Source organism: Microcebus murinus, chromosome 4 (genome assembly GCF_040939455.1).
Source record: "Microcebus murinus isolate Inina chromosome 4, M.murinus_Inina_mat1.0, whole genome shotgun sequence".
NCBI lineage: Eukaryota > Metazoa > Chordata > Mammalia > Primates > Cheirogaleidae > Microcebus > Microcebus murinus.
The window spans coordinates 15062752-15090175 of record NC_134107.1 but is presented as its reverse complement, the minus strand read 5'-3'; the positions used below and the strand labels follow the sequence as shown (position 1 = coordinate 15090175).

The 27424-nt window shown below is 36.0% G+C and overlaps 1 protein-coding gene across 1 annotated transcript in view; it reads left to right on the top strand.

Annotated features, from left to right (window-relative positions):
* Window positions 1-783: 783 nt before the first annotated feature.
* LOC142870452 (membrane-spanning 4-domains subfamily A member 12-like) overlaps window positions 784-27424 on the top strand; it is a 41276-nt gene continuing 14635 nt past the window's right edge. Inside the window, exons 1-4 of the mRNA XM_076001255.1 lie at window positions 784-1114; window positions 2434-2525; window positions 8628-8771; window positions 21865-21921. Coding sequence (XP_075857370.1) covers window positions 2475-2525; window positions 8628-8771; window positions 21865-21921 — 252 coding nt within the window. The 5' untranslated portion in view covers window positions 784-1114; window positions 2434-2474. The remainder of the gene's footprint in view (window positions 1115-2433; window positions 2526-8627; window positions 8772-21864; window positions 21922-27424) is intronic.

Below are 27424 nucleotides of genomic sequence, written 5' to 3'. Positions count from 1 at the left end.
GAAATACTTATGCATAAAGCCTCAATAAATGTTAATTCCATTCTCTATCATAACCATGCCTTTAGTTAGCCTTCAAATCAAATAATTTTTACCCTTAAGTTATGACTTGGTATGAACTGAGGAAGTTTGAATAGATGACCTTTAATTCATTCATTCATTCATTTCTACTATGTGCCAGAAACAGCACACATATCCTGAGTGTTCAGTGATTTCAAAAAACAAAAAAAAAAGTTCTATGTGGTACCTGCCGTCATGGAGATGGCCTTCAAGTTAGGATTGTAGCAGTAGATGTTAAACTTGTATAACCTGATTTCAGTATTCAGAATAAGTTAGTGTGAACCTGGGAGGTACACAGAACATACAATTATCTCAATTGTACAGAAAAACAATCCAAGGAACATGAAAGATCAACATTTTGCCCAAGCATACAATTATCTAACAAAAGAGAGAGTTAAGGACCAGAGCCCAGGTTTGCTGACCAGTACTCTTCCCTCTAGACCTTGTGAGGATTAAAGGTGAAAAGGCTTTTGCTGGTACTAACCTAGTAGACAAGCAGAGAAGAGGGTATTTGCTTGATGGAGAAGTCTCCGAACAGGCAGCCCCCTAGGGAATCCCAGGTCCGCGGACAGCCTATGATGATATCACCGGCAGGAAAGGGTTCATCTGTGCCAGCTCCCTCCCCACCACCTCATTCCTTACCCTACTCCTGGGAACCGGCAGAGTTTCTCGGTGTCCGCGCGGGTTCCTGGGTTCCTGGCGCGCGGCACTCTTGACCATAACCGCAGCGTTGGAACCACGAGAGGTAACAAAGGGCACGACCGAGAGAAGCATCGCCCACCCCCACCCGGCAGGTGCTGCCTCCGGGACTCCCGAAGCTGGAAGGTCCTGGTCTAAGAATGCCACCTGAAGGATCAGGTCCCTCTAGCCCTAAGATCAAGTCAGTGTAAAGATCCACTGGTCTGGTGTGGGCCACACCGAAGGCAGGCTTTGCCAACACGTTCCTCTTATTTGGGTTTCAATTTTGTACCAGTTTCTCTTGTTTGCTCTCCAGTAGGGGTTTTTGCTGCCGAGGAAAGAGTCTTTAAAAGAATAAATATGGACAAGGTCACATAAGGTAAGATTTGAACTCACATCTGGCAAGATTTGACTCTTTCCACTGTATCTTTCTATACCTTCTTCAATTTCAAGAGTCAATGGGCCATCTTTCAAGGGCAAACTAAACCTTAATAGTTCATGGTTTATACAACCTGGAGAAAAAAAAATTATAAATGAAGAATTTGAAGACAGGATCTCAGGCTTCAGATGTGGTTCCAGATAAGAGGTTAAAGAGACAAAGGAAAAAACCATCAGGCATTGGAGAGAGAGGAGAATGGATTGTCAAAGCTATGTGAGAAAAGTTAGAAGATAAAGCAACTAGAAAATAAAAACTTTTTATTTGTAAGAAACAAAAACTGTCTCTTAACTAGTTTTAGCAAAATTAAGATATACGTATTATAATATACAAACAAGCATATTTACATGTCAGCCGCCCCTCCTAAAGAAACTGGAACTAGAAAATGGAAAGCCAGCAGAAACTCAGGGAGTCCTGCTCCTCCTCCATGTCTGTATTTCTCTGGGTGTCCTCTCTATTCTTCTCATTCTCAAAGCTTACTTTCTCTACCTCTCTGTCCATTAGAGTAGATACTGCTCCTAAGTCTTTACATCTCCTCATCAAGAGACCAGCTCAAACTATCTGGGAAAGAGGATATCACGAGCCCAGCTTGAGTTAGATACTCACCTTTGACCCAATCAACTAGGATCAAGGAATAATTATCATGGATATTAAATACGGCAGCTAGGGAGAATTGATATGAGTTATACATAATAACAGAATAATAAAAGTTATACACAACTTTAACAATAGCTATCTGTTAGTTGTAATTTTCTTATCTATTGAACACCCTTCCTACATTTTTATGGGTTTCTAACTTGTGAAGCTTACACTTCCAAAGTATAATATATATAGCACTTTATTTTCTAGCCTCCCCTATAGCTGGTGTAGGTATGTGACATGGGTTCTTCCAATCAGGGGCCCCTGAACCAGACTTTAGTTTAGAAGAAAACACGAATGAGTATGAGAATAAACCATGGCAACCAAAATTCTAATTTTTCTGACCCTGTGAATATGGGGCTGTGGATACTTTCTAGACAGATTGGTGTGATTGGGGCAGCCACCATACACTATTTACTAGTCTAATTTAAAGTTGGTAAATAAAACTGAGAGGTAGATGATAGATTTTGTCAAGACAGTTATATTAGTGGTTTGCTACAAAAACATCTCTCAAGGGACTATAGCGAAAAATGAGCAACTGTAAGATTAGATTTCCCTCCCCAGTTTAAGCATCTTAACCAAGAAAATAATTAATACCATTTTGTCTCCATATTTTCCTACAGAAAATAAAGCACATTACACTCTCATTTCTCTATTGTGAAAAATGCCACGAAATCGACCGCAGTTAATCAGAAAGGAAATAAGAGTCTTCGGGGTAAGAACTAAATGCTACTTGAGTGAATAAATGACTATAGTGTTGCAATTTCTAAATATAAAAGGGAAAAGATTATAACTATATGCTATTATGAACACCCCAAATGGAGAAGAGTTTATAAAAGTATCCTGAAATGTTGACATAGCATCTGCATTTTCCACATGCAGACTGAACACATAAACTGTGTATTAGATTAAAGTTAAAGAAAGCAGAAATTATGACTCTATCAACTACTTTTAAATGACCCAACAATATCACAACCTACTCATACTTTCAGCAAATATAGCTGAGGTCTGGAAATGAGCAAAAATCTCTTTTGTGTATGTATAAATTATTTCAATCTAAGCTATGACATGTTTCTAAATGAGGTCAGATTGTGGAAACTACATTTAGAAGAAGGTACACACCATAGAGCTTTGTGAACAGTGATCATAATAGCACTATGCTTTCAACAACACCCCTGAGACATGCCACTGTTTCCCCAGTCAACCCTATCAAATATAGCAGGTATTCACCCATATTGCTGGATTATTTTGCATCCACCCAGATTGCTGGATGATGGAGTCAGATTAGGAGTGAAATCAGCGGTGAAATTAAAGCTCGGTTCAGGAAAAAATTCCCAACATCCCAAGTGTATTATTTCCTCCACTTATTTAAAATCTACCTGATCCCCTGCCAGCATTATACTAAGAGCCTTACATAAAACCAAGAATTAACTCATATTTCCTCTCCTCATTCCCAGTGTTCTGATGTTAAAGATGTGGATTCCTAACCCCCTTATCCACGTAATCTGGTCTTGGTATTGGGAAGTAATAGTTGAAGTATGTCTAAGAATAAATAGGTCTATTGGCCACATTACTGTCCTTCTAATGATATGTACCATTATTCAGAAAGACACAGAGTTCAGGTTTTATTTCATCCAATAAAATATTCCCATTTCCAGTTCTATACAAGATAGAGTAGATACACTTCTCTCTATTCCTATCACAAACTATAGCTAAAACTTTGAACAAATATAAGAAAACTCTGAAAAATACAGACAAAAAGGAGGGAGAGCTAGGGACCTTGGACCCCAAGGAATGATATAGTCATGGGTTTCCTGGGTTTTCTTTTTATATCATGTATCTCAAACTGGGTGCTCAAGAAGTCTGCAACCCCAAACACCAATAAGTGTAAAGAAAAAAAGTCCCAAGTAAAGATTATTTTCTTCAGTCATACATCCAGAAACAAGATAAAAAACATTTAGACAGTATCTGCTCTACTCTAGCTAAACACAGGAGGAAAAACTATGGGACTTTTCCTACCTCTCTCAGCAAAGTTAATGTAGGAACCTAGGCTTTCACCGTCACTTTGCCATAACAAAACACCTCTACCCTTCCTCAGGGTGTTATCAGAGATGGCTGAGTAGAAAGCTGAGATTTTCATCACCTCTTAACAGGAATGAGCTCCCTACTGCAGACCTCAGTATCAGAAGAGGTCACACGGGGGAGCAGTAATGAATGCAGTGACTGCAATCACCAGCCATGGCGGTGTCAGCAGTGGCCTACTGGAGCTTGAACTTCTATCTCCACCCACCAATACTAACATGCTCCTCTCTGCCAGGTATCAACTGAGGCTAAGTGGGAAGTCTAACCTTCCACTCTCACCTAGGAGTAACAAGGCTATGCCCCCATGCTCTTGCCAGCACAGTATCAGAGAAGATCTTATAAAACATAAGATTTAACTAACACTTTTAACTGTGGTAAAATACACCGGACATAAAAATTTATAACCAAAGCCATTTTAAGCATACAGTTTAGTGGCATTAAGTACATCCATGTGATTGTGCTACCATCACTATCATCCATCCACAGAACTCTTTTCATCCTCCAAAACCAACACCCTGTACCTATTACACAGTAACTCCCCATACTCCCTTCCCCACGGCCCCTATCAACCATTCTGTTTTCTGTCTCTACAAATTTGACTTCTCTATATTACTCAAATTAGTTGAATCCTAAAACACTTGTCCTTTTGTGACTATCTTATATCAAGAAAACCTAAACACTCCACCAAAAGGCTCTTAGATCTGATAAATAAATTCAATAAAGTTGCAGGATATAAAATCAACATACAAAAATCCTTAGTTTTTCTATACACCAACAATAAACAACACAAGAACTAAATCAAGGCAATAATACCATTAACAATAGCTTTAAAAATATAAATTAGCTAGGAATGAATTTAACCGAGGAAGTTAAAGATTTCCATAAAATACCTCTACAAATGAATGAAATGAAAGATATTGAAGGACATAAACAAATGGAAAGATATCCCATGCCCATGGATTGGAAGAATAATTAATATTCTTAAAATGACTATAATACCCAGAGCAATCTACAGTTTCAATACAATCCCTATCAAAATACCAATGTCATTTTTTCACTGAAGAATTCTACCAGATGGTTTCAGAATACTTAACACCACTTATTCTCAATATTTTTCAAAAACCAGAAGAGGAGGAACATTTCCCAACTCATTTGAAGAGGTTAATATTATTCTGATACCAAAACCAAATAAAGACAGTATAAAAGAAGAAAACTATAGATCAATATCCTTCAGAATATGGACACAAAAATCATTTACAAAATATGAACATATGGAAACCAAAATTTAAAATTCAATACTATTTACAATCACTTGAAAAAATAAATACATAGGTATAAATCTAATAAACCATGTATGGAAATTGTATTTTGCAAACTACCAAATACTAATGAAAAAATTCAAAGTAGTTTACATAGATGAAAAGGCATGTAGATTGGAAAGCTCAGCATAGTAAAGGTGTTAATTTTCCCCAAATTGCCATATCAGTTTGGCACACGTCCTATCAAAATCTCAGCAGCAATTTTTTATAGATTTAGAGAAGATTATCTAAAATGTATATGGAAATGTAAAGAAACTAAAATACCTAAAAGTTTTTGAAAAAGAATAAAGTGGGAGGAATCATATTACCTGATTTTAAGATATTATATAGCTATAATAATCAAGACTGTGTGTGTATTGGTATAGCAATAGATGCATAGTTATTAAATGAACAGAATATACAATCCAAAAATAAGTACAGTCAAGTATTTATTTGGACTGTACACCAGTACAGTCAATCAGTCAATTGATTTTTATAAAAGTAATTCAATAGAGGAAGTACAGTCTTCTTAGCAATGGATATTGGATGGCCATTGGCAAAAATAAATAAATAAATAAATCTTCAACCTAAAGTCTACCACCTTATACAACTATTAATTCAAAGTGGATTATAGATTTAAATATAAAGTGTAAAACTATAACACTTTTAGAAGAAAGAAAAGAAAGAAAGAAAGAAAGAAAGAAAGAAAGAAAGAAAGAAAGAAAGAAAGAAAGAAAGAAAGAAAGAAAAAGAAGAAGAGGAGGAAGAAGAAGAAGAAGAAGAAGAAGAAGAAGAAGAAGAAGAAGAAGAAGAAGAAGAAGAAGAAGAAGAAGAAGAAGAAGAAGAAGAAGAAAGAAAGAAAGAAAGAAAGAAAGAAAGAAAGAAAGAAAGAAAGAAAGAAAGAAAGAAAGAAAGAAAGAAAGAAAGAGAAAGAAAGAATGAATTTGGTACCTAAGACACATGTTAGACATGACACCAAAAGCATGGAAAACAATCCGCAGGAAAACATCCAGAGGAAAACAATCAATAAATTGATTGGACTTCTAAAAATTAAAATACTTTTGTTCTGTGCAAGACCCTGTTAGGAAGATGAAATGACAAACCACAGGCTGGGAGGAAATACTTGCAAACCACATGTCTGACAAAGGATTTATATCTATAACATATTTTTTTTAATTCTCAAAACTCAACAGTATAAAAAAAAACCCACAAATGATATAATTTTAAAACCATCAAAGACATAAAGGGACATTTCACTGAAGAAGAATACAGGTGGCAAATAAGCATGTAGAAAGATATTCATCATTAGCCATCAGAGAAATGCAAACTAAGACCACAATGAGATATCACTACACACCTTTTAAAACAACTAAAATAAGAAATTGTAACAATGCCAAATGCTGGAGACAATGTAGTGAAATTGGATCTCTCCTACATTGCTAGTTAGAATATAAAATGGTACAGCCACTTTGGAAAATAGTTTGGCAGTTTCTTTAAATACTAAACATACACTTACCATTAAACTCATCAAGAGCACTCCAGGGCATTTTTCTTGGAGAACTGCAAACTGATGTCTCCAAACTTATACATGACTATTCATAGCATTTTTATTTGTAATAGCCCCCAAACTTGAAGAAACTATCAAAATACTCCTCAATAGATGAATAGTTAAACAAAGTATAGTCATTTGTATCATGGAATACTACTCAGAAATAAGAAGGAATGAACTATATATTAATACATGCAACAACTTTAAGGGTATTATGCTGAACAAAGAAAGGCAATCTCAAATGGTGCATACTGAATTATTCTGTTCATATAACACTCTCAAAATAAATAAAAGTGTAGATATGGAAAACAAATTAGTGACTACCAAAAGTTAAGGATGTTGAGGGGGAGGGGAGAGTGACAATAAAGATATAGCATGAGGGCTATCTTTGTGGTGATGGAATAATTCTGTATCTTGATTATGGTGGTAATTATGCAAATATAAACGTGATAAAATGGCATAGAACTACACACACACATTATATACAAGTCGATGTCCTCATTCTGTTATTGTACTATGGTAAGATGTAACCATTCTTAAAATCTGGATTCAAGGTTCAAGAACAGCTCTGTACTATTTTTGAAAATTCCTGTGAATCTATAATTATTTAAAAATAAGAAGTTTTTAAAAAATCCTGCATCCTTCACTAAACTCAGACTTCAGAGAAAGCCACTGTGTTCCAAGCCAAGCAAGGAGATGAAACTGCCTAGTATGGCAGTAGTGGGAGAAGTCCTATCCACCCCCAGTTCTCCTTGCTTCCTCCCTCTGCCACAGCCTGTTATAAGTACTACTAAATGCATAGATTTGTGTTGCCTAGAAGTCAGAGTAATCTCTAAGTGAGAGGAATATTTCCACCAACTAGCCACTTCTTGGCATTCACCATAATCACATACCAGAACAGAAGGCCATCACAAACTTCAAGGCAAAATTGCCAAGTGTGTTAAGGTCTGTGAGAAAAAGGATGTCAGGGCCCCCAGGCATTGTGGAAATATTATTGCAGTAAGGTAAGAGATGCTAGGTTCCGAACTCCAATACAGCTCCCCCATTTTTCAGACTTAACCCATGTGTGGGGGTGGAAGTGAGGGTGGGAGGAGCCAGGAGACTGCCTAATTCAGCTGTGGCAGAAAGAGGCACACCTGAGAAGCATCTATCTGACAACCAATTGAAAGGCCCTACAGTGATATGTTAGAGGGCTGTACATAGCAACTTAGAATTGTCCTCCTCCTATGGTCCAGAACTATCATAGCTAGCCCATGACTTCAATGGGCAGAAATTATCTGATACCCTCACCCCACGTAATGGTCCCTTGGAAGAGTTACATAAAACCAAGGATCCCAAAGTTTCACTATCTTTCTTTTATTTATAAAGGGCCCAGGACTGGGATACAAATCACAGTTACAGATAGTACAGAGGTGGGCAGAACAAAAGAAATCAAAGTCCAAATCCTAGGTTTGGTAGGATAAGAGAAGGGTAGGTAAGGTCAGAAATACCAAGTCTAGTTGCCTATAGAACATAAGAGCTATATATGCAGGATATGGTTGCTGACCTAGGTCAAGAATTATTGACCATACAGGTCAAGGTTTGTTGACCACACAGGTACTAATGAGTCTTGAGGGAGATCAATTATTTCAGGGCTCCAGGGCTCATGCTGAATGGCCTCAGATAAATAGGCTCCTAGTATAACTTATTTGGATACATGCATACTAATTATAGCTGCAAATGGCTTTAAAATAATAACAAACTCTCCTCATCTGATTTGAATGTTGAGAAAACTGAAATTCTGTTAGTTCACCACCTTCTTCTTCCACCCTGCCTTTGTCTTGATATGTATCCCTTTCAAAGGATGGTAAAATAGTAAGTAATTAATGATGGTGTTCTTTTCTCCTAGGCCGTACAAATAATGACTGCCCTGATGGTTCACACCCTGGGAGTTCTCTGGTCGTACTTGATATCCTTACATATTATGGCATTTGGAAAAACTTATGTTCCTTTTACATCAACGATAGGATACCCATATTGGTCATCCTGGTTTGTGAGTAAATAATCTAATCCTTGATTGTTATTCATTAATATATTCATTACATTTAATGACTGTTTCTGAGCCAAGCAGTGTGCCAGAGTTAGAACACTAAAAATGCACAATCCCTGTTCTCAAGGAACTCAATTCTTTTATCTAGTTGAAAAAGAACATATCAATATAAGAGAACCCTTAGATTCTTATCAGTAATGTTCATTCATAATAAGGGTCTATTTTGTATAATGGCCACTTTTTACACTCTATTTAAATATAGGGAACAATGATAAGATGCACAAAAGGCATTTTGGGGAAACATAAAATTGTTGGTGACTATTTAACTACCCATATGACATTAATTTTTCCAGTGGGCAAGTAAAAATGAGAGCATAATTGCTGAGGAAATACTAGAATACAGACAATGGTATGGAGAGAAAAAATGAAATGTTTGTGTTCTATTGATCCAAGAAGAATTTGATAGAATTGCACACAGATTTCTAAAGTAAATTTTGTTTGTGTCTAGTAGTATGGCAAGTGATGTGCCATTGTCCTTAAAGGAGGATATCCTAAAAGAAGGATATTATGGTTGGTGGTAAGCCATTGTTCCTGACAAAATCCTGAGTGAAACTCATTATAATATCACATTTGAAGTTTGGTCACTCAAACAATATTTATTGAGTATTCACTATGTGTCAGGCACTGTTTTATGCACCTAAGACACAACAACAAAACAGCAAAAAAGCAAAGATCCTCGTCCGTACAGCACTTTCATTCTAGTAGGGGGTAGTATGTTAGAATATGGTAAGAGTAAAAGGGTAGAGAACCTGCAACCTTCTGATTTCAAGATTGTTCTTTCTTAACCACCAAAGGAGACAAGAAAAGCTTCATCTTTCTCTGCTGCACCCCTTTTAATAAAAGGATTTGTTCTATAAAATTTGGATTTAGTCAAAAGGCCTCACTTAAGGACCTGGAAGGCCACATGTGGCTTTAAGGCCACAGGTTCTCTACCCCAACCAGGTGAAGGGATATGGGTTATCATTTAAAATTAGATAGTTGAGTTAGAACTTATTGAAAAAAATGACTCTATTACTCATCTATTGTTATATAACAAACCACCACAAAACCCAGCGACATCCAACTACAAGCATTTATTTTTTACTCATGCAGAGTTAGCAGAGATTCAGCTGATCTGGGCTAGAACCAGGCAGGCTTGGCTTCAAGCTACAGGACAGGTCCATATCTACTGTACAAGTATCTTATCCTCCTTAGACTAGTGGTTACTGGAGACATATACTTCTCATGATGAAAGGTAGGGACACAAGAGGACAAACCAAATCACACAAAAACATTTCAAGTCTTGGGTTGGGCCATGTCTGCTAAAATATCAGCCAAAACAAATAAAATGGTCAAGTTCCAAGTTAAGGAGCAGGGAAGCATAATCCAACCACCTTGAGACTACAGCAAGAGTATGAAGAGGTATTATTAATGTCTGAAATTAAAGAGTTGTGACCAGCCATCCCAACTACCACAATGGCATGTGAGCAAAGACAGAAAATGGTATGGTTTTGTCCACATGGATATGGGAAGACTGAACATTCCAAGACAGGAAACATCCAGAACAAAGTCTTCAATGTCTGATAGGCCTGGAGTGTTCTAGAAAAGTGTGGCCAGTATTTCTAGAGCAGAGTGGTAGTAGAAAAGAGGTCAGAAAAATAATGGGGAGCTTGTAATATAGGGCTTTATAAGCCATTGTAAGGATTTTGGCTTTTACTATAAGAGAAATTGGAGTTATTATTCTGTTTCATGAACAGTGTTAGTTAAACAGTCTGGTTTAAGTTTTAAGAGGATCACTTTGGCTGCTGAGTTGAGAAGAGCATGAAGGGGGTGAAGGAGTTCACTTAGAAAGCTACTGCAGAAATCCAGGTGAGACTCAAACAAGGTTGGTAAGAAGTGAAGTGAAAGTGGTGAAAGTAATTATTTTTTTATCTTGCAAATCATTATTTTTCTTTTTTTATTTCAGCATATTACAGGGTACAATGGTTTAGGTTACATATATTGCCTTTGCCCCACCCAAGTCAGAGCTTCAAGCATATCCATCCCCTAGACAGTGTATACCACACCCATGAATATACCCATCCCCTCCTCCCACCTGCCTGACACCCGATGAATGTTACTACTATATGAGCACCCAGGTGTTGATCAATTCATATCAATTTGATGCTGAGTACATGTGGTGCTTGTTTTACCATTCTGGTGATACTTCACCTAGTAGAATGGGCTCCAGCTGTATCCAAGATAAGACAAGAGGTGCTAGATCACCGTTGTTTTTTGTGGCTGAGTAGTATTCCATGGTACATATATACTACATTTTATTAATCACTCATGTATTAATGAGCACTTGGGTTGTTTCCACATCTTTGCAACTGTGAATTGTGCTACTATAAATATTCCAGTGTATGTCTTTTTTACAGAATGTCTTTTTTCCTTGTGGATAGATGCCCAGTAATGGGACTGATGGATCAAATGGTAGTTCTACTTTTAGTTCTTTGAGGTATCTCCATGTTACTTTCCATAGTGGTTGTACTAATTTGTAGTCTCACCAGCAAAGTATGAGTATTCCTATCTCTCCACATCCACGCCAACATTTGTTTTTTGGAAACTTTTTGATAAAAGCCATTCTCACTGCAGTTGAGTGATATCTCATTGTGGTTTTGATTTGCATTTCCTTGATGACTGGAGAAGTTGAACATTTTTCATATTTTGTTGGCCATTAGTCTGTCTCCTTTTGAAAAGTTTCTGTTCATTTCCCTTGCCCACTTTTTAATGGGGTTGTTTGATTTTTTTCTTGTTGATTTTCCTGAGTTCTGTGCAGATTCTACTTATCAGCCCTTTATCAGATGTGTAGCATGCAAATATTTTCTCCCAATCTGTAGGTTGTCTGTTTGTTCTTGTGATAGTTTTCCTTGGCTGTGCAGAAGCTTTTTAATTTGAGCAGGTCCCATTTATTTAATTTTGCTGTTGCTGTGATTGCCTTTGGTATCTTCTTCATAAATTCTTTCCTTAGGCTGATGTCTGTAAGAGTTTTTCCAACATTTTCTTCTAAAATTCTTATAGTTTCATGCCTTAAGTTTAAGTCTGTTATCCAACATGAGTTGATTTTTTGTAAGAGGTGAGAGGTATGGATCCTGTTTCAGTCTTCTACATGTGGCTATCCAATTTTCCCAACACCATTTATTGAATAAAAATTATTTTCCCCAGTGTATGGTTTTGTCTGCTTTGTCAAAGATTATATGGCTATATGAGGATGGTTTAAATCTGGGTTCTCAGTTCTGTTCCATTGGTCTATGCCTCTGTTCTTGTGCCAGTACCATGCTGTTTTAGTTACTATAGCCTTGTAGTATAGCTTGAAGTGTGGTAAATTGATGCCTCCCAATTTGTTCTTTTTGCTTAAGATTGCTTTTGCAATATGGGATCTTCTCTGGTTCCATACAAAGTATATATTTGGGTGTGGAATGTGAAAGAAGTTAAAGATAATGCCTGTGACTTGACATCTACTGATTTAGGGAAGATCACAGATAGAACTGGTTTTCAGAGGAATACAATGAGTTTGTTTTGAACATGCTGAGTTTGAGATATTTATTTAATATTCAACTGGAAATATCAAGTAGCCTGTTGGATATAGAATCTAGAGTTCATAAGAGAGAGTTAGGCTCAAGATACATTTGGTAGTCTTTGGCAAGAAGATATTTGAAAGCCATAAGACTAGGTGAGATCAGCAAGGAAGTGAGTGAAAATAGAGATGAGGAGATAAGTAACGACTAGAGCTGCACTGTCTAATACAGCAATCACTAGTCATGTGTGGCTATTGAGCCTGAAAAATGCAGCTAAACAACATTGAAAAGTGCTATCAATGTAAAATACACAAGAGTCCAAGGAATTAGTATAAATAAAAAGAATGTAAAATATATAATTAATTTTTGTATTGTTCTTGTGTTAAAATGATGTTTTGAATATACTGAGGTTGTATAAAATATATTATTAAAATCAATTTCATATATTTCTTTTTACTTTTCTTAGTGTGGTACTGGAAAACCTAAAATTACATATGTTTCTTGCATTACATTTCTATTGGACAGCTCTAGACAAGATTCCAACTGAGGGAAGTGCTATGATTAGACTGGTTTTAATATAGTCACTCTATGAGTAATAAAAGATTAGATTTAAGAATACTAGGGACATTAGAGAAGGTCACCAGGGTGGTTCAGATAAGAAAAATGTTGAGGGCCTTAATTCAACTTAGAGGTGCCAAACATATGAGTTCTTAGTCTGTTTTGTATTGCTCTAACTGTATACCAGAGACTGGGTCATTTATTTAAAAAAAAATTATTTCTCACAGTTCTAGGGGCTGGGAAGTCCAATATCAAGGTTCTAGCATCTTGTAAGGGCCTTTGTGCTGCATCATCCCATGGCAGAAGTTGGAAGGGCAAGCAAGAGTGAGAAGAGAGAGAGGGCTGAACTTGATTTTATGACAACCTACTCTGGTGATAATGAACCCACTCCCATGATAACAACATTAATCCACTCATGAGGGCAAAGCCCTCATAGACTAATCACCCCTTAATGGCATGATGTGCTAATACCATCACAACGGCAATTGCATTTTTGCATGAATTTTCAAGGAGATATTCAAACCACAGCAGGTTCAAAGGATTTTTCTGAAATTACTAGATAACTAAATAATTGAAGAACAGATGCATCAATTGTATTAATATATTTAAAAAATCTGATTAAAAACAAGGTTGCCATTGTAAAAATTATCACATATATTTATATTTATAATATGAAAGTATTAATTGAAATTATTCAGGGATTTTTATTTGTTTAACTGACTTTTTCTAAGACTACTGTTTCCTCTATTCAACATATATTTTGATTTAATTAAAGAATTATTTATTTACCATTTAATTTGTGTGTGGCATTTTACTGGATGTAAGAATTAGAAGAAAAATAAATAAGTTATCTGCTCCCAACAAATTTATACTTCAGACTGAGAGACATTCGTTATTTCTTTTTTTTAAAGTTTTCCAAGTCTATTAAATGCCAGACACATTGTGGGGAGAGAAAGGAGAAGGGGCCTTTGAAGGAAATCCTGGTTGAAGCAATAACAAGGTTATACATAATCAAAAATGTTTTGATTGTTGTGAGAATTTCTCATCCTTTCAAAATGCCTTCTCGATTTTTAAAATATTTTTCAGAGATCGTATTAGAAATGTTAGTTCTGTATCTTAAATGATGTTGCCAGTGTTTTCCATGAACTTATTTTCAATATGGACAGGAATACCTTATAACCACTAATATTTGCATGAGGTCATTAATACATTGGATCAGAGAGTTTTTTCTATGTATTTTATTTATTATTTTTTTCATTGACAAGTAAAAAAATGTATATATTTATGGTGTACAACATGATATTTTGATACATGTACACATTATGGAATGTCTAAATCAAGATATTTAACATAGGCACATAAGCATTAGTTCTTGTATTTATCATTTCTTTGTAGTGAGAACACTTAAAATCTACTCTCTTAAAAATTTACAACTATACAATATATTGTTATTAACTGTAGTCACCATGATGTACAACAAATCTCTTAAAATTACTTATTCCATCTGTTTAATTGGAACTTTATGTCATTTGACCAGGATCTCCCCCATCTCCCCACCCTCAAACCTCTGGCTACCACATTTTACAACTTGTTTCTATGAGTTCTAGTTTTTTTAATTACACATAAAAATGAGATCATGTAGAATATACATGGATTATTTCACTTAACATAGTGTCTTCCATGTTCATCCATGTTGTTGCAAATAACAGGATTTTCTTTTCTTTTAAGGCTGAATAATCTTCCATTGTGTATGTATACCATATTTTCTTTATCCATTTATCCATTGATAGACATTTAGGTTTATTCCATATTTTGGCTGCTGAATAATACCACAATGAACATGGGAGTTCACATATCTCTTCAACATACTGATTTTGCTTCATTTAGATATATACCCAGTAATGAGATTGCTGGATCATATGGTAGTTCTATTTTTAATTTGTGTAGGAACCTCCATGCTAGATTCCATAATGGTTATACTCATCCATGTTGATTTTACCTCAGGTAGAGAACTATATCCTAAAGGAAAGCTTAAATTGGTGAAAGAAAATCCTGGTTGGCCTTTAATTTTTTAATTAACAATGTATTTTTTATTAATACATAATAATCTATAAATGACATTTTATGTGCAAAACATGTGCAATGATCAAGTCAGAGTATATGATATATCCATAACTTTGAGTATTAATCTATTCTGTGTTTTAGGAACAATTCAAGTCCTCTCTTCTAGCTACTTTAAAACATACAATACATTGTTGTTAATTATAGTCACCCTTCTGTCACAAAAAAGAACTTACACCTTTTATCTAACTGTATGTTTCTATCCATTAGCCAGCCTCTCTTCATTCTCCCTTCCACCCACACACCTTTCTCAGCCTCTAGTATTATTTTATTTTCTACCTTTATTAGGTCAACATTAGCTCCCACATATGAATGAGAACATGTGATATTTATCTTTCTGTGTTTGGCTTATTTCACTTAATATAATGACCTCCAGTTCCATCCATGTTTCTGGAAATGACAGGATTTTATTCTGTCTTGTGGCAGAATAGTATTCCATTGTGTGTATATATATCACATTTTTATCCATTCGTCCATAGCTAGACACTTAGGACAATTCCATATCTTTACTATTGTGAATAGTGCTGCAATAAACAGCAGTGCAGGTATCTCTTTGATATACTTACTTACTTGTTTTCCTTTGGATAAATACCCACCAATGGGATTGCTAGATCATATGGTAGTTCTATTTTTAGGTTTCTGAATAATCTCCATACTGTTTTCCATAGTAGCTGCTCTAATTTACATTCCCACCAACAGTGTATAAGAGTTTTCTCCATCCACATCTTCACCAAACATCTGTTATTCTTTTGCTTTTTTAATAATAGCCATTCTAACTGGGGTAAGATGATATCTCATTGTGGGTTGTTTTTTTTTAATATTTTATTTTGGCATATTATGGGGGTACAAATTTTAAGGTTTCAAAAAATGCCCTTTCCCCCCTCCCCCCAAAAGTCTGAGTTTCCAGCATGACCATCCCCCAGATGGTGCACATCTCACTCATTATGTATGTATATACCTGCCTGATGATTAGTGATGTTCAGTATTTTTTCATATATCTATTGGTCATTTGTATGGCTTCTTTGGAGAAATGTGTATTCATGTCCTTTGTGCACTTTTTAATGGGCATACTTGTTTTTTTAGTGTTGAGTGCCTTGTAGATTCTGGATTTTAGTCCCTTATCAGATGAAGAGTTTGTAAGTATTTTCTCCCATTTGACAAACTGTGTCTTCACTCTATTATTTCTTTTGCTGTGCAGAAGCTTGTCAGTTTAATACAGTCCCATTTGCCTATTTCTCATTTGTCTATTGTTTTTCTTGCCTGTGCTTTTGAAGTCTTGGATGTAAATTATTTGCCTAGACCAATGTCCTGTAGTGTTTTCCCTATGTTATCTGCTAAGACTTTTATAGTTTTGGGTCTTATGTTTGAGACTTTAATCCACCTTGAGTTGATTTTTGTATATGGTGAGATTTCAATTTCCAATTTCATTCTTCTGCATATGAGTATCCAATTTTCCCAGCATCATATATTGAAAAGGGAGTTCCTTCCCCAGTGTTCTTCTTGGAGCCTCTGTCAAAAATCAGTTGGCTGTAAATATGTGGATTTCTTTCTTAATTCTGCATTCTGTTCCATTGGCCTATGTGTCTGTTTTTATACAAATACCATATTGCCTTGGTTACTATAGCCTTATGGTATAATTTGAAGTCAGGTAGTGTGATGTACAAATTTTAGGATTTTTTTAATTTTCCTGTGAAAAATGACTTGGGTATTTTGATAGGGATCTCACTGAATCTATAGAATGCTCTGAGCAGTATAGTCATTTTAAGAATATTAATTCTTTCAATCCATGAACATGAGATGTCTTTCCACTTTTTTGTGTCTTTAATTTCTTTCATTACTGTTTTGTAGTGTTTTCTTGTAGAACTCTCTCACCTCCTTGGTCAAATTTATTCCTAGGTATTTTTTTTTTGTAAATGGAATTGCCTTTGTTATTTTATTCTTTGCTATTTCATTGTTGGTATATAGAAATGGCATATTTTTGTATGTTGATTTTTTATCCTGCAACTTTACTAAAATTAATTTATCATATCTAAAAGGTTTTTTGTAGAGTCTTTAGGTTTTTCTAGATATAAGGTCATACCATCTGCCAAGGGTACATTTGACTTCTTTTTAAATTTGGATGCCTTTTATTTCTTTCTCTTGGCTGACTGCTCTGGCTAGGACTTCCAGGACTACCTTGAATAGGAGTGGTGGAAGGGGTATCTGGCTTGTTCTAGTTCTCAGAGAAAAAGCTTTCAGCTTTCCCACATTTAGCATGATGTCTGCAGTGAGTTTGTCATATATGATCTTTATTATGTTATGTTCCTGCTATGCCTAGTTTTTGAGGGTTCTTATTATGAAGTGATGTTGTATTTTATCAAATATTTTTATGGACCACTGAGGTGATCATATGGGTTTTGTATTTCATTCTGTCAAAGTGATAGATTGTATTGATTGATTTGCATATGTTGAACCATCCTTGTATTACTAGGACAAATCCCACTTGAACAGAGTGTATTATCTTTTTGATGTGCTGTTGGGTTCTATTTGCTAGTATTTCATTAAAGATTTTTGCATCTATATTCATCAGGGGTATTGGCCTATAGTTTTCTTTTATGTTTTTCTTTGTCGTTGCTGTTGTTGTTATTGTTGTTGTTTCCTCTTCCAGTTTTGATATCAGGGTAATGCTGGCCTCATAGAATGAGTGAATGAGTTATGGAGAATTCCTTCTTCTTTAATTTTTTGGAATAGTTTGAAGAGAATTAGTATTAGTTCTTCTCTAGAGGTTTGGTAGAATTCGGCAGTGAAGACATCTAGTCCTGTGTTTTTCTTTGTTAGGAGACTTTTTATTACTGACTCAATCTCATTTCTTGTTACTTGTCTTTTCAAGTTTTCTATTTTTTTCCTGATTCAATCTTGATAAGTTGTATGTGTTCTATATAACTGAAAAACTTAAAGGAATTTATCTATTTCCTATAGGTTTTCCAGTTTGTTATTGTATAGTTGTTCATGATAGTCTCTAATGATCTTTTGTATTTCTGAGGTATCAGTTGTAATGTCTCCTTTTTCTCTGATTTTATTTGAGTCTTCTCTTTTTTTCTTGGTTAGTCTAGCAAGAAGCTTATTGATTTTTGTTTAATTATAAAAAATAACTTTTCATTTCATTGATCCTTAGTATTTTATTTTAAATCTCTATTTTGTTTAATTCAACTCTAATCTTCATTAGTTCTTTCCTTCCACTAATTTTGGGTTTGTTTTTTCTTGCTTTTCTAGTTCCTTGAGGTGCATCAGTAGATTGTTCATTTGAAATCTTTCAACTTTTTTATGTAGGTGTTTATTGCTATAAATTTCGCACTTAGCATTGATTTTTTTGACAATTGTTATTTAGTTTTTATTTCATAATCATAAACTTAACTCTGAAATCCAACTAGACATGGCGGGGAATAAGGAAAATACAGAACCCAAAGAACTGCAGTGAGAACACAAAGATTACAGGATATTGCCAGCAAATAGGGTAAAGGGGTGCTCTCCTGAGCTATAGAAGGAATGGTCTGGTGGTTAAGATAAAACACTTAAGTCAAAGTCACTAGAGTTGTTCACAGTCAACAATGGTGATCTTCTTGCTGGTCTTGCCATTCCTGGACCCAAAGCGCTCCATGGCTTCCACAACATTCATGCCCTCTTTCACCTTGCCAGAGACCACATGCTTGCCATCCAACCACTCAGTCTTGGCATTGCAGATGAAAAACTGGAAACCATTTGTTAGCACTGCTTTTTATGTATCCCATGGGTTTTTATGTTGTGTTTCCATTTTGATTTGTTTTAAGACTTTTTAAATTTCCTCCTTAATTTCATCCTTGACCCAATGATCATTCAGGAACATGTTGTTTAATTTTCACATATTTGTACAATTTCCAAAGTTCCTCGTATTATTGATTTCTAGTCTTATTCCATTGTGATCTGAGAAGATGCTTGATATGATTTTGATTTTTTTTAATTCATTGAGATTTTTTTGTATCCTAACATATGGTCTGTACTGATGAATATCCCGTGTGCTATTGAGAAGAATGTGTATTCTCTAGTTTTTTAATAACATCTTCTGTAAATGCTGGTTAGGTCTGTTTGGTCTAGAATGTGTTTTAAATCCAATGTTTCCTTTTTAATTTTCTGTCTGGATGATATACCCATTGCTGAAATTTATTGTTAATATATAGTATATTAATGTCCCCCACTAGTATGTATTGGAGTCTATCTCTCCCTTTGAAACTAATATTTGCTTTACATGTCTGAGTGCTCCAGTATTGGATGCACATATGTTTACAATTATTTTATCCTCTTGCTTAATTGATCACTCTATCATTAAATAATTCCCTTCTTTATTTTTTGTTACTGTTGTGATTTAAATTTTTTTATCTCATATAAGTGTAGCTACTCCTGATTGCTTTTTGGTTTCCATTTGCATGGAATATCTTTTTTCATATTTTTACTTTCAGGTTACATGTATCTCCATGAGTGAGATGAGTTTCCTGTAGGGAGCATATTTTTGGGTCATTTTTTTTATCCATTCAGCTGGTCTAAATGTTTTGAGTTGAAAGTTTAATTCATTTACATTCAAGGTTAATATTGATATGTGAGGGCTTATTCCTGTCATTTTTTAAATTAATTTCTGGGAGCTTTGTATATCCTTTGTTCCTTTCTTTTCCCTTATTGTTTACCATTTGGATTTGATGATTTTCTGTAGTGGTATCATTTGAATTTTTTCCTCTTCCTTGTTTATATGTTTGCTCTACCAGTGGAGTTTTATATTTTCATGTGTATTCCTAATGATAGACATTGTTATTTCGCTTCCAGGTTTAGACTTTCCTTCAGTATCTCTTATAGGATTGGTCTAGTAATGATCAATTCATTTCCTTAGGTTTTTATTGCCTGGGAAAGTCTTCATTTTGCCTTGATTTATGAAGGATAATTTTGCTGAATACGATACCTTTGGCTGGCAATTTTTTCTTTTACTACTTTCACTATTATTATCCCATTGTCTCCTAGCCTATAAGGTTTATGTTGATAAATCTGCTGTTACTCCAACGGGGGTTTCCTTATAGGTAACTACATGCTGTTCTATTGCTGTTCTTAAAATTCTTTCTTTGTCTTTGACTATATGTGCTATGGAAAAGACCTTTAAATTTTGAACTTCCTGAATCTTGATGTCTAAATCTCTTGCAAGGCTTAGGAAGTTTCATCTATTATTTCATTAAATAGTTTTTCTAACTCTTTAGTTTTCTTTTTGCCTTCTGGGACATCAAAAATTCAAATATTTGATCATTTTAGGATGTCTCATACATCATGTAGGTTTTGCTCATTCGTTTTTATTCTTCTTTCTTTATCTTTGTGTGACTATGTTATTTTAAAAGGCCTGTATTCAAGTTCTAAGATTCTTTCTTCTGCTTGATCTAGACTATTGTCAAAACTTTGAGATGTGTTCTGTATTTTATTCAATGAATTCTACAGTTCTAAAATTTCTGTTTAATTCTTTTTTATGATATCTATTTGGTGAATTTCTCATGCATATCCTGAATTGGTTTTCTGATTTCTTTATATTGTTTTTCTGCATTACTGAACTTCCTCAATATCAATATTTTGACTTCTTTTTTGGGATTTTATAAATATTTTTATTGGAATCTGTTGCTAGACAGTTATTGTGATAATTTGAGGGTGTGATATTTTCTTGCTTTTTCATGTTTCTGGTGTCCTTACATTGATATCTGTGCATCTGATATAAAAGTCACTCCTTCAAATTTTTGGATTGACTTTCATAGAGGATGACTTTTCCTGAAGATGTGTCTACGGTGATGATTAGCAAGCGTACTTTCACTTTGATTCTGAGCCTCAGATGGAAGTGGTAGAAACAAATTGAATAGAAATAATTCAGCACATTGCCTTATATTGCCTTAACTATTACAACACTATCACAACACCACAATGAGGTAGAATATCAATCCCAATTTTACCAATGAAAAAGTAAAACTAAATAATAAGTTAAGTAATTTTTCCTGAGCCACAGAGAAAGGGAAGTGCAGAGGACTCAAACTCAAATCCTTCTGACTCCAAAGTACTATTTAATATCAACATGTTAGTGTCCCCATTTTTCTGGGAAAGAACATTCCTCTACCCTACTACTAACTGAATAGTTCATTTTTTTAATGTTGTGGGAAATTTTTATGCAAATAATTTTTATACAAATAATTGCATAAAATTTGCACCAATGAGAAAATAAATTTCTTATTCACCATAACTGCCATCTTTATAACAAGTGTTAGATTATGATAGAAGGTCTCAGAACAAGCTACCTATGGAAGACATTATGTGATTCTTATATTTAAATATGTAAACTGAAGCTTGATTGTTTTCTGCAGATACTTTCTATTAATAAAAGATTTTGATATTATATTAAAAGTATTTGTATATGAGCTCACCAAGATATAACACTGTCTAGTAATAATTCATTAATTAGAAACATTTTCTTATAATTCACCTTATGGGCTTAATAAATTATGATTGACAAAAACTAAGTAAAATTTGATATTCCTTTTCCTGTAAAGTTACTTCAGGGACCCTTAAATTCCACTTCCAATACATGTTTCACATTAGTGGCCAGATATTTCATGGCTTTAGCCCACCTCTGCAATAGAAAACCCTTGAATATTTCCTGGATGATTTTCTCAGTGATCCCACTAAAGAACTAAGATGATATTATTCATGTTACAGAATTCCAGAATTCTCTTACTTTTTAAGTTTATATATAAATGTAATGACTTGGTATTAATAAATGTGATCTTTGTTTCCAGTTTACCTTCTCAGGAATCTTTGCAATAGTGGTAGAGAAGAGTTCTTCAAGTTCCTTGGTAAGTCAGAATACTTATAGCAACTCTAAAGATTTTTATCTGCCATAAGAGCTAAAGTCAGTGAGGAAGCAGCATTGTCTATGAGTCACTAGAGACCTATCCATAACCTTTGGAGGATTTTTAAAATAGAAGAAATGTAAGTTTCTATTGCATTCTCATCCAAAAAAGCATACACTCCAGTTTCCAAAATTTTTGTTCTATTTCATTTGTTATAGAAATAATTCAGGACTACGAAGTTAACCAAGAAGTTAAATTTTATATGATAATCCATGTAATGCAAATTAGAATGTCAATTATGATATGTAAATACAGAGACCTTGAAATGACACAGTATCTGTTATTATCTTCTTTTTCATTGTTTCTTCACATCTAGGAACATTTTAATTGTATGGTGGACATCGTGTGTGAGGTGTTGTAAAAGAGTCTGGATTATGTTGATTTCCTTTAGATAGTGTTGAGTTTTGTATTGACAGTAAGATGTAAGAATAAGAAATTAGAATTATTATGTATGTTAATGATGGAAGATTGACTTCTGGGATGGCAGAGTAAACAACTCCATAAATTCATTCTTAAAAAAAAAATAAGGAAAACACTGGCAAAACAACTAAAATTAATGATTCAGAACACTGATAATTAATCAAGGCCATGGCAAAAACCAAAAATTGTCTATCCAAGAGATGCAACTAAACCTCAGTAAAGCAGAGGGATCTATAATGTGTTAACTTGAGGCTGTTTCCATCTCCTCTCCTTTCTCATTTCATTGGCAACGTATCCGTGAAAAGCCAACAGTATTGCAGCCAACTGATAAGACTGACATCATTTGATGTTCTATTAAAAGCACTATCTCCTGAGCATAGTCAACATTTTGTCTGAACTGGCTGGGAAAAAACATTCTATTCCCAGGATGTTCTGGCTATTTGGACACAGACCTCAGTTCAGTAAAAAAAAAAAAAAAAAAAAAAAAAAAAAAAGCCCTACAGTGATCTAGCTCCTCTTATATTTTCCTGGATAGAGCCTGAGCCCATCCTCCAAAGGGAGGTATCACAAGAATGGAAGAATAGGCTCCACATGTGCTCGCCATCAAATTTGCACTAACTGATCAACATTATGGTGCTTACATGGTAGTAACATTCTCCAGGGATTAGAGGATTGGGAGTGGGTAAACCCACAACTAATGGACGTGGTGAGTGTTGTAGGGGTAAAAGGCATGCCCCAAATCACGGTTTGGGTGTGGCAAAGTCATAATATGTAACCAAAATGTTTGTACTCCCATTCTATCCTGAAATAAATAAATAAATAAAACAAAGCCCTACCACTAGGTGGCTTAAACAGTATCAATATGCTGGCAACAGCACAGCTGAATTAGGCAATGAATTCAGGTGAATAGGAGCCTGGTCATAAATTTAAGAGGAAATCCTGAATAACTAGAAAGCCATAGGGAACCTCGAAAAGCTCTGACATATTCTTGGAGATCTGAAATGCTTCACACATGTGGAAGGCTGTGTGCATGCCCAGGAAAGACCTGAGAAAGGAGAAAGGCCCACTAATTCATCTCTGGCTGACTGAGAGGCCCCAAGCAAGGAATAAATGAAAGCTAAGGCTGTCTTATAAACTGATTAATGTTTTAAGTATGTATTGTCTTACGTACAGATTCCTCTTGGAAAAGTATCATTGGCTGACATGAGATTATACTGACTCATGGGTGACTCCTAGAAAGCAGAGAACTCACAGGCCCTACATTGAGGGAATATAATATTTCCAGAATTAGTCAAGGAAAGTCAACAAACAAATAAGCAGGAATTAGAAAAACAACAATAACAAGCAGCAGCAAAAATAACAAACCCTTGGGGTAGACAACAGTCAAATACCAAGTATTTTACAATATATTAGGTAAAATGTCCACTTTTAAAATAAACATAAAACATGCAAAGAAACAAACATATTTTATATACACAGTGGGAAAAATGCAACCAACAGAAAATGTCCCTATGGAACCCCAAATTTTTGGACTTAGTAGTCAAAGATTTTTAAATCAGATGGTTTAAATATGTCCAAAGAACCAAAGGAAACAATGTTTAAAGGATTAAAAGAAATTATAAAAGTGATATCTCATGAAGTAGAGACTATCGATAAAAAGATAGAAATTAAATAGATTGTTTTAACTTAATATGTTAATTGGAATTCCTAGGGAAAACACTAAAAAAAGAACTTAAAATAAACAATAAACAAGAAAATGAATATGATACTATGGTTGAATGTTTGTGTCTCCTCCAAAATTCATGTTGAAACTTAATTCCAAAGCAGCAGTATTAATAGGTATGGGCTTTTGAATGCGATTAGGTCATGAGGTCTCCACTCTCATGAATGAATTAGTGCTCTTATAAAAGACCTGGATGGAGCTAGCTAGGCCGGTTTTCCCTTCTGTCTCTTCTGCCATGTGAAGACCCAGCATTTGTTCCCTCCAGAGGATGCAGCAGCAAGAAACCATCTTGAAAGCAGACAGCAGCCCTCACCAGACATTGAATCTACTGGCAACTTAGTCTTAGACTTCTCAGCCTCCAGAACTGTTAGAAATAAATTTCTATTGCTTATAAATTATTCAATCTGTAGTATTTTGTTATGGCAGCACAAATAGACTAAGACCACCAGCAAATATATATTTAAGAAAAATTAAGGCAATAATGGAAAAACAAAGAAACAAAACAAAACAGATATATATATAGAAAGCTAAGAGCAAAATGCCAGACATGAACCCTATCTTATCAGTAATTACATTAAATGTTAGTGGATTGAACACTTCAATAAAAAGGCAGAGATTGGCAAAATTGATTTAAAAAGCATTTCTAACTATATGCTATCTAGTATGTAGATAATGTATAAATGAGATACATTTTATATTCAAAGATGCAAATAAGTTGAAAGTAAAAGGATAGAGAGGGACATCAGCAAGATGGTAGAATAGAGCTCTCTAGTGCTCACTGCCCCCACAGAAACATAAATTCAAACAACGTTCTACACACAAAAATATCTTGACAAGAACCAAAAGAGAGATTACAGCACCTGGAAACCAAAAGAGAGATTACAGAACCAATATAAGAAAAGATACTTTGGAGAGGATAGGAATGGCAGTTCCACATTACATACATGACCTCTCCCCGAACTTTAGGCAGCAGAGCCAGGAGAGAGATACATTCCACCTAGGGGAAGGAAATGGAAGTAAGCATCATACTTTGCCTTGCACTCCAACACTGGGCTTGCCCCAGTACAGCCCAGCACTGGGAAGGCACCCATGACCCCAGACTCCTGGTCAATACCCACATATTGAGCCTCTAGGCCTGCACTGGTATGTGTACAGATCCTGTAGGCCCAGTCTCCAGGACTGCCTTATTGACTCAGTCTTCAGGCCACCTGACTGCCAAGGCTGCCTCAGCAGCCCCAGCCTCCAGACTGCCCCCAACACAAGGCTGGCTCCCATAGCTCCAACCTTCAGGACTTCTAGAAGTAGAAAGATAGCACCGGCAGACCCAGCCTCTAGTCTGACCCCTGTGTATATAGGCTTCAGGCCTGCTCAATGGCAGGCCAGCTCCTGTCATGTCAGACTCCAGGCCAGTACCCATGCACTGAGCTTACAAGTATGTCCTGGCACCAGGCAGGATCCTGAAACACCAGGCTTTGTTCAGCCCATCAGGCTATGTCTGAAAGCCTAGCCCAAAACCAGGCTAACTCCAGTAGCCCCAGGCTCCAGACCAGCCCCAACACTAGGCAGACCCCAGAAGCCCCAAGCTTCAGGCTTACTAGTCATCAGGCCAGAGTCTGTGGACCTAGCCTCTAGGCGGGCCTCTGTGAGTATGAGCTCCAGGCTGCCTAGCACTAAGCTAGCCCATCCAGCCTCAGGCTTCAGGCTCATCTTAGTTCCAGATTGGTACCCCTGGCCTCAAGGCAGTGAGGAACGCATGAACACAAGCTCTGGACATTGCTAGTGCCAGGCGGTCCCTGTGGCCCCACCCTGCAGGCTGTCTCCTACAGCCCCATGCTCCAGTAGACCAAGGTCCAGGCATGCTTCAGCAGATCCAGGGTCTATCCGCCAATCTCATTAGATCTCAGTGCTGGATCAGCTTCCACAAATGCAGGCACCAGGACTATCCTTGCATACCCAGGTTCTAGACAAGCCCCTAGGCCTCAGGAACCAAGCCATCTTTTGTGGACCTAGTGTCTAGGCCAGCATCCACACACCTAGCCTGTAGGCCAGTATCAGTAGACACAGGCACCAGGCTGGTCCCCACAGTCCCAGGCTTGAAGCAATCTCCAGTGACTGTAGGCACCATTCCAGCTTCCAAAATCCTAGGCTCCACACCAGTCCTATAGACCCAGACCCCACACCTGCCCCAGCATCAGGTCAACTCCAGGCTTTAAGCCAGTCCATGCAAATCCAGAGTCTAGACTCATCAGCAAACCCAGAGTCTAGACTACTACTCCAGCAAACCCAGAGTCTAGACTCACCCCAGTATGGACTGAAGCTCCAAGACCATAACTAAAGACCCAAGTTCTTTGCCAGTTCCCATGAACCCAAGACCCAGACACACCTCCACAACTCAGGCTTCAGGCCTGCCCCAGAATAAGGCCAACCCCCATGGACTTAAGCTCCAGGCTTGTCCCAGTAGTCCCGGGTACCATATCCTTCCCAACACCTGGCTGGTCCCTGCAAACTCAGGCTCATGGGTCAGCTCCTGTGGACCAGGTTTCTGGATGGCCCCTGCAGATTTAGACTTCAGGTCCATCACCATAGACTCAATGAATAGGTCCACCCCAGTGGGCACAGGCTTCAGGCCCAACCCCACAGACCCAGGGTGAGGCCCACCCACCTGCTTATTTAGGCACCAGCCCAGGATGACTGAGGACTCCAGCAGCATGCCCACCACCAAACCACACTAGATATCCTGCCCAGAGTGTATGGATGGACTGACTGGTGAAAGGCTTTTCCGAACAAAGCCAGCCTTTAAAAAACTGTAATATATCCCTACTTCTTCAAATGTCCATATATATCAACAAAAGTCAACAAGAAACATTAAAAACCAATGAGACATAACATAATAATCTCCCAGTAACTGACCCCAAAGAAATGGAGATTAAAGAACCACCTCAAAAAGAATTCAAAATAAGTGTTTCTTAAAAGCTCAAGGAACTTCAAGAAAATACATAGAAATAATTAAATAAAATCAGGAAAAAATAAATAAGCAAAATTAAAAATTTAACAGAGTGATTGAAATTATTAAAACTAAACTAATTCTAGAGTTGAAAAACACAATAAATGAAGTAAAAATACACAGTAGAGAGCATCAACAGCAGATTTAATCAAGAAGAAGAGAGTATATGTGAAATCAAACTCGGAGCATTTGAAAATATACAATCCAAGGAGAAAAAAGAATGAAAAGTAAAAAAGAAAATTGTTAAGGCCATATACAATAAACCCAGAGCCAATATCATACTGAATGTGGAAAAACTG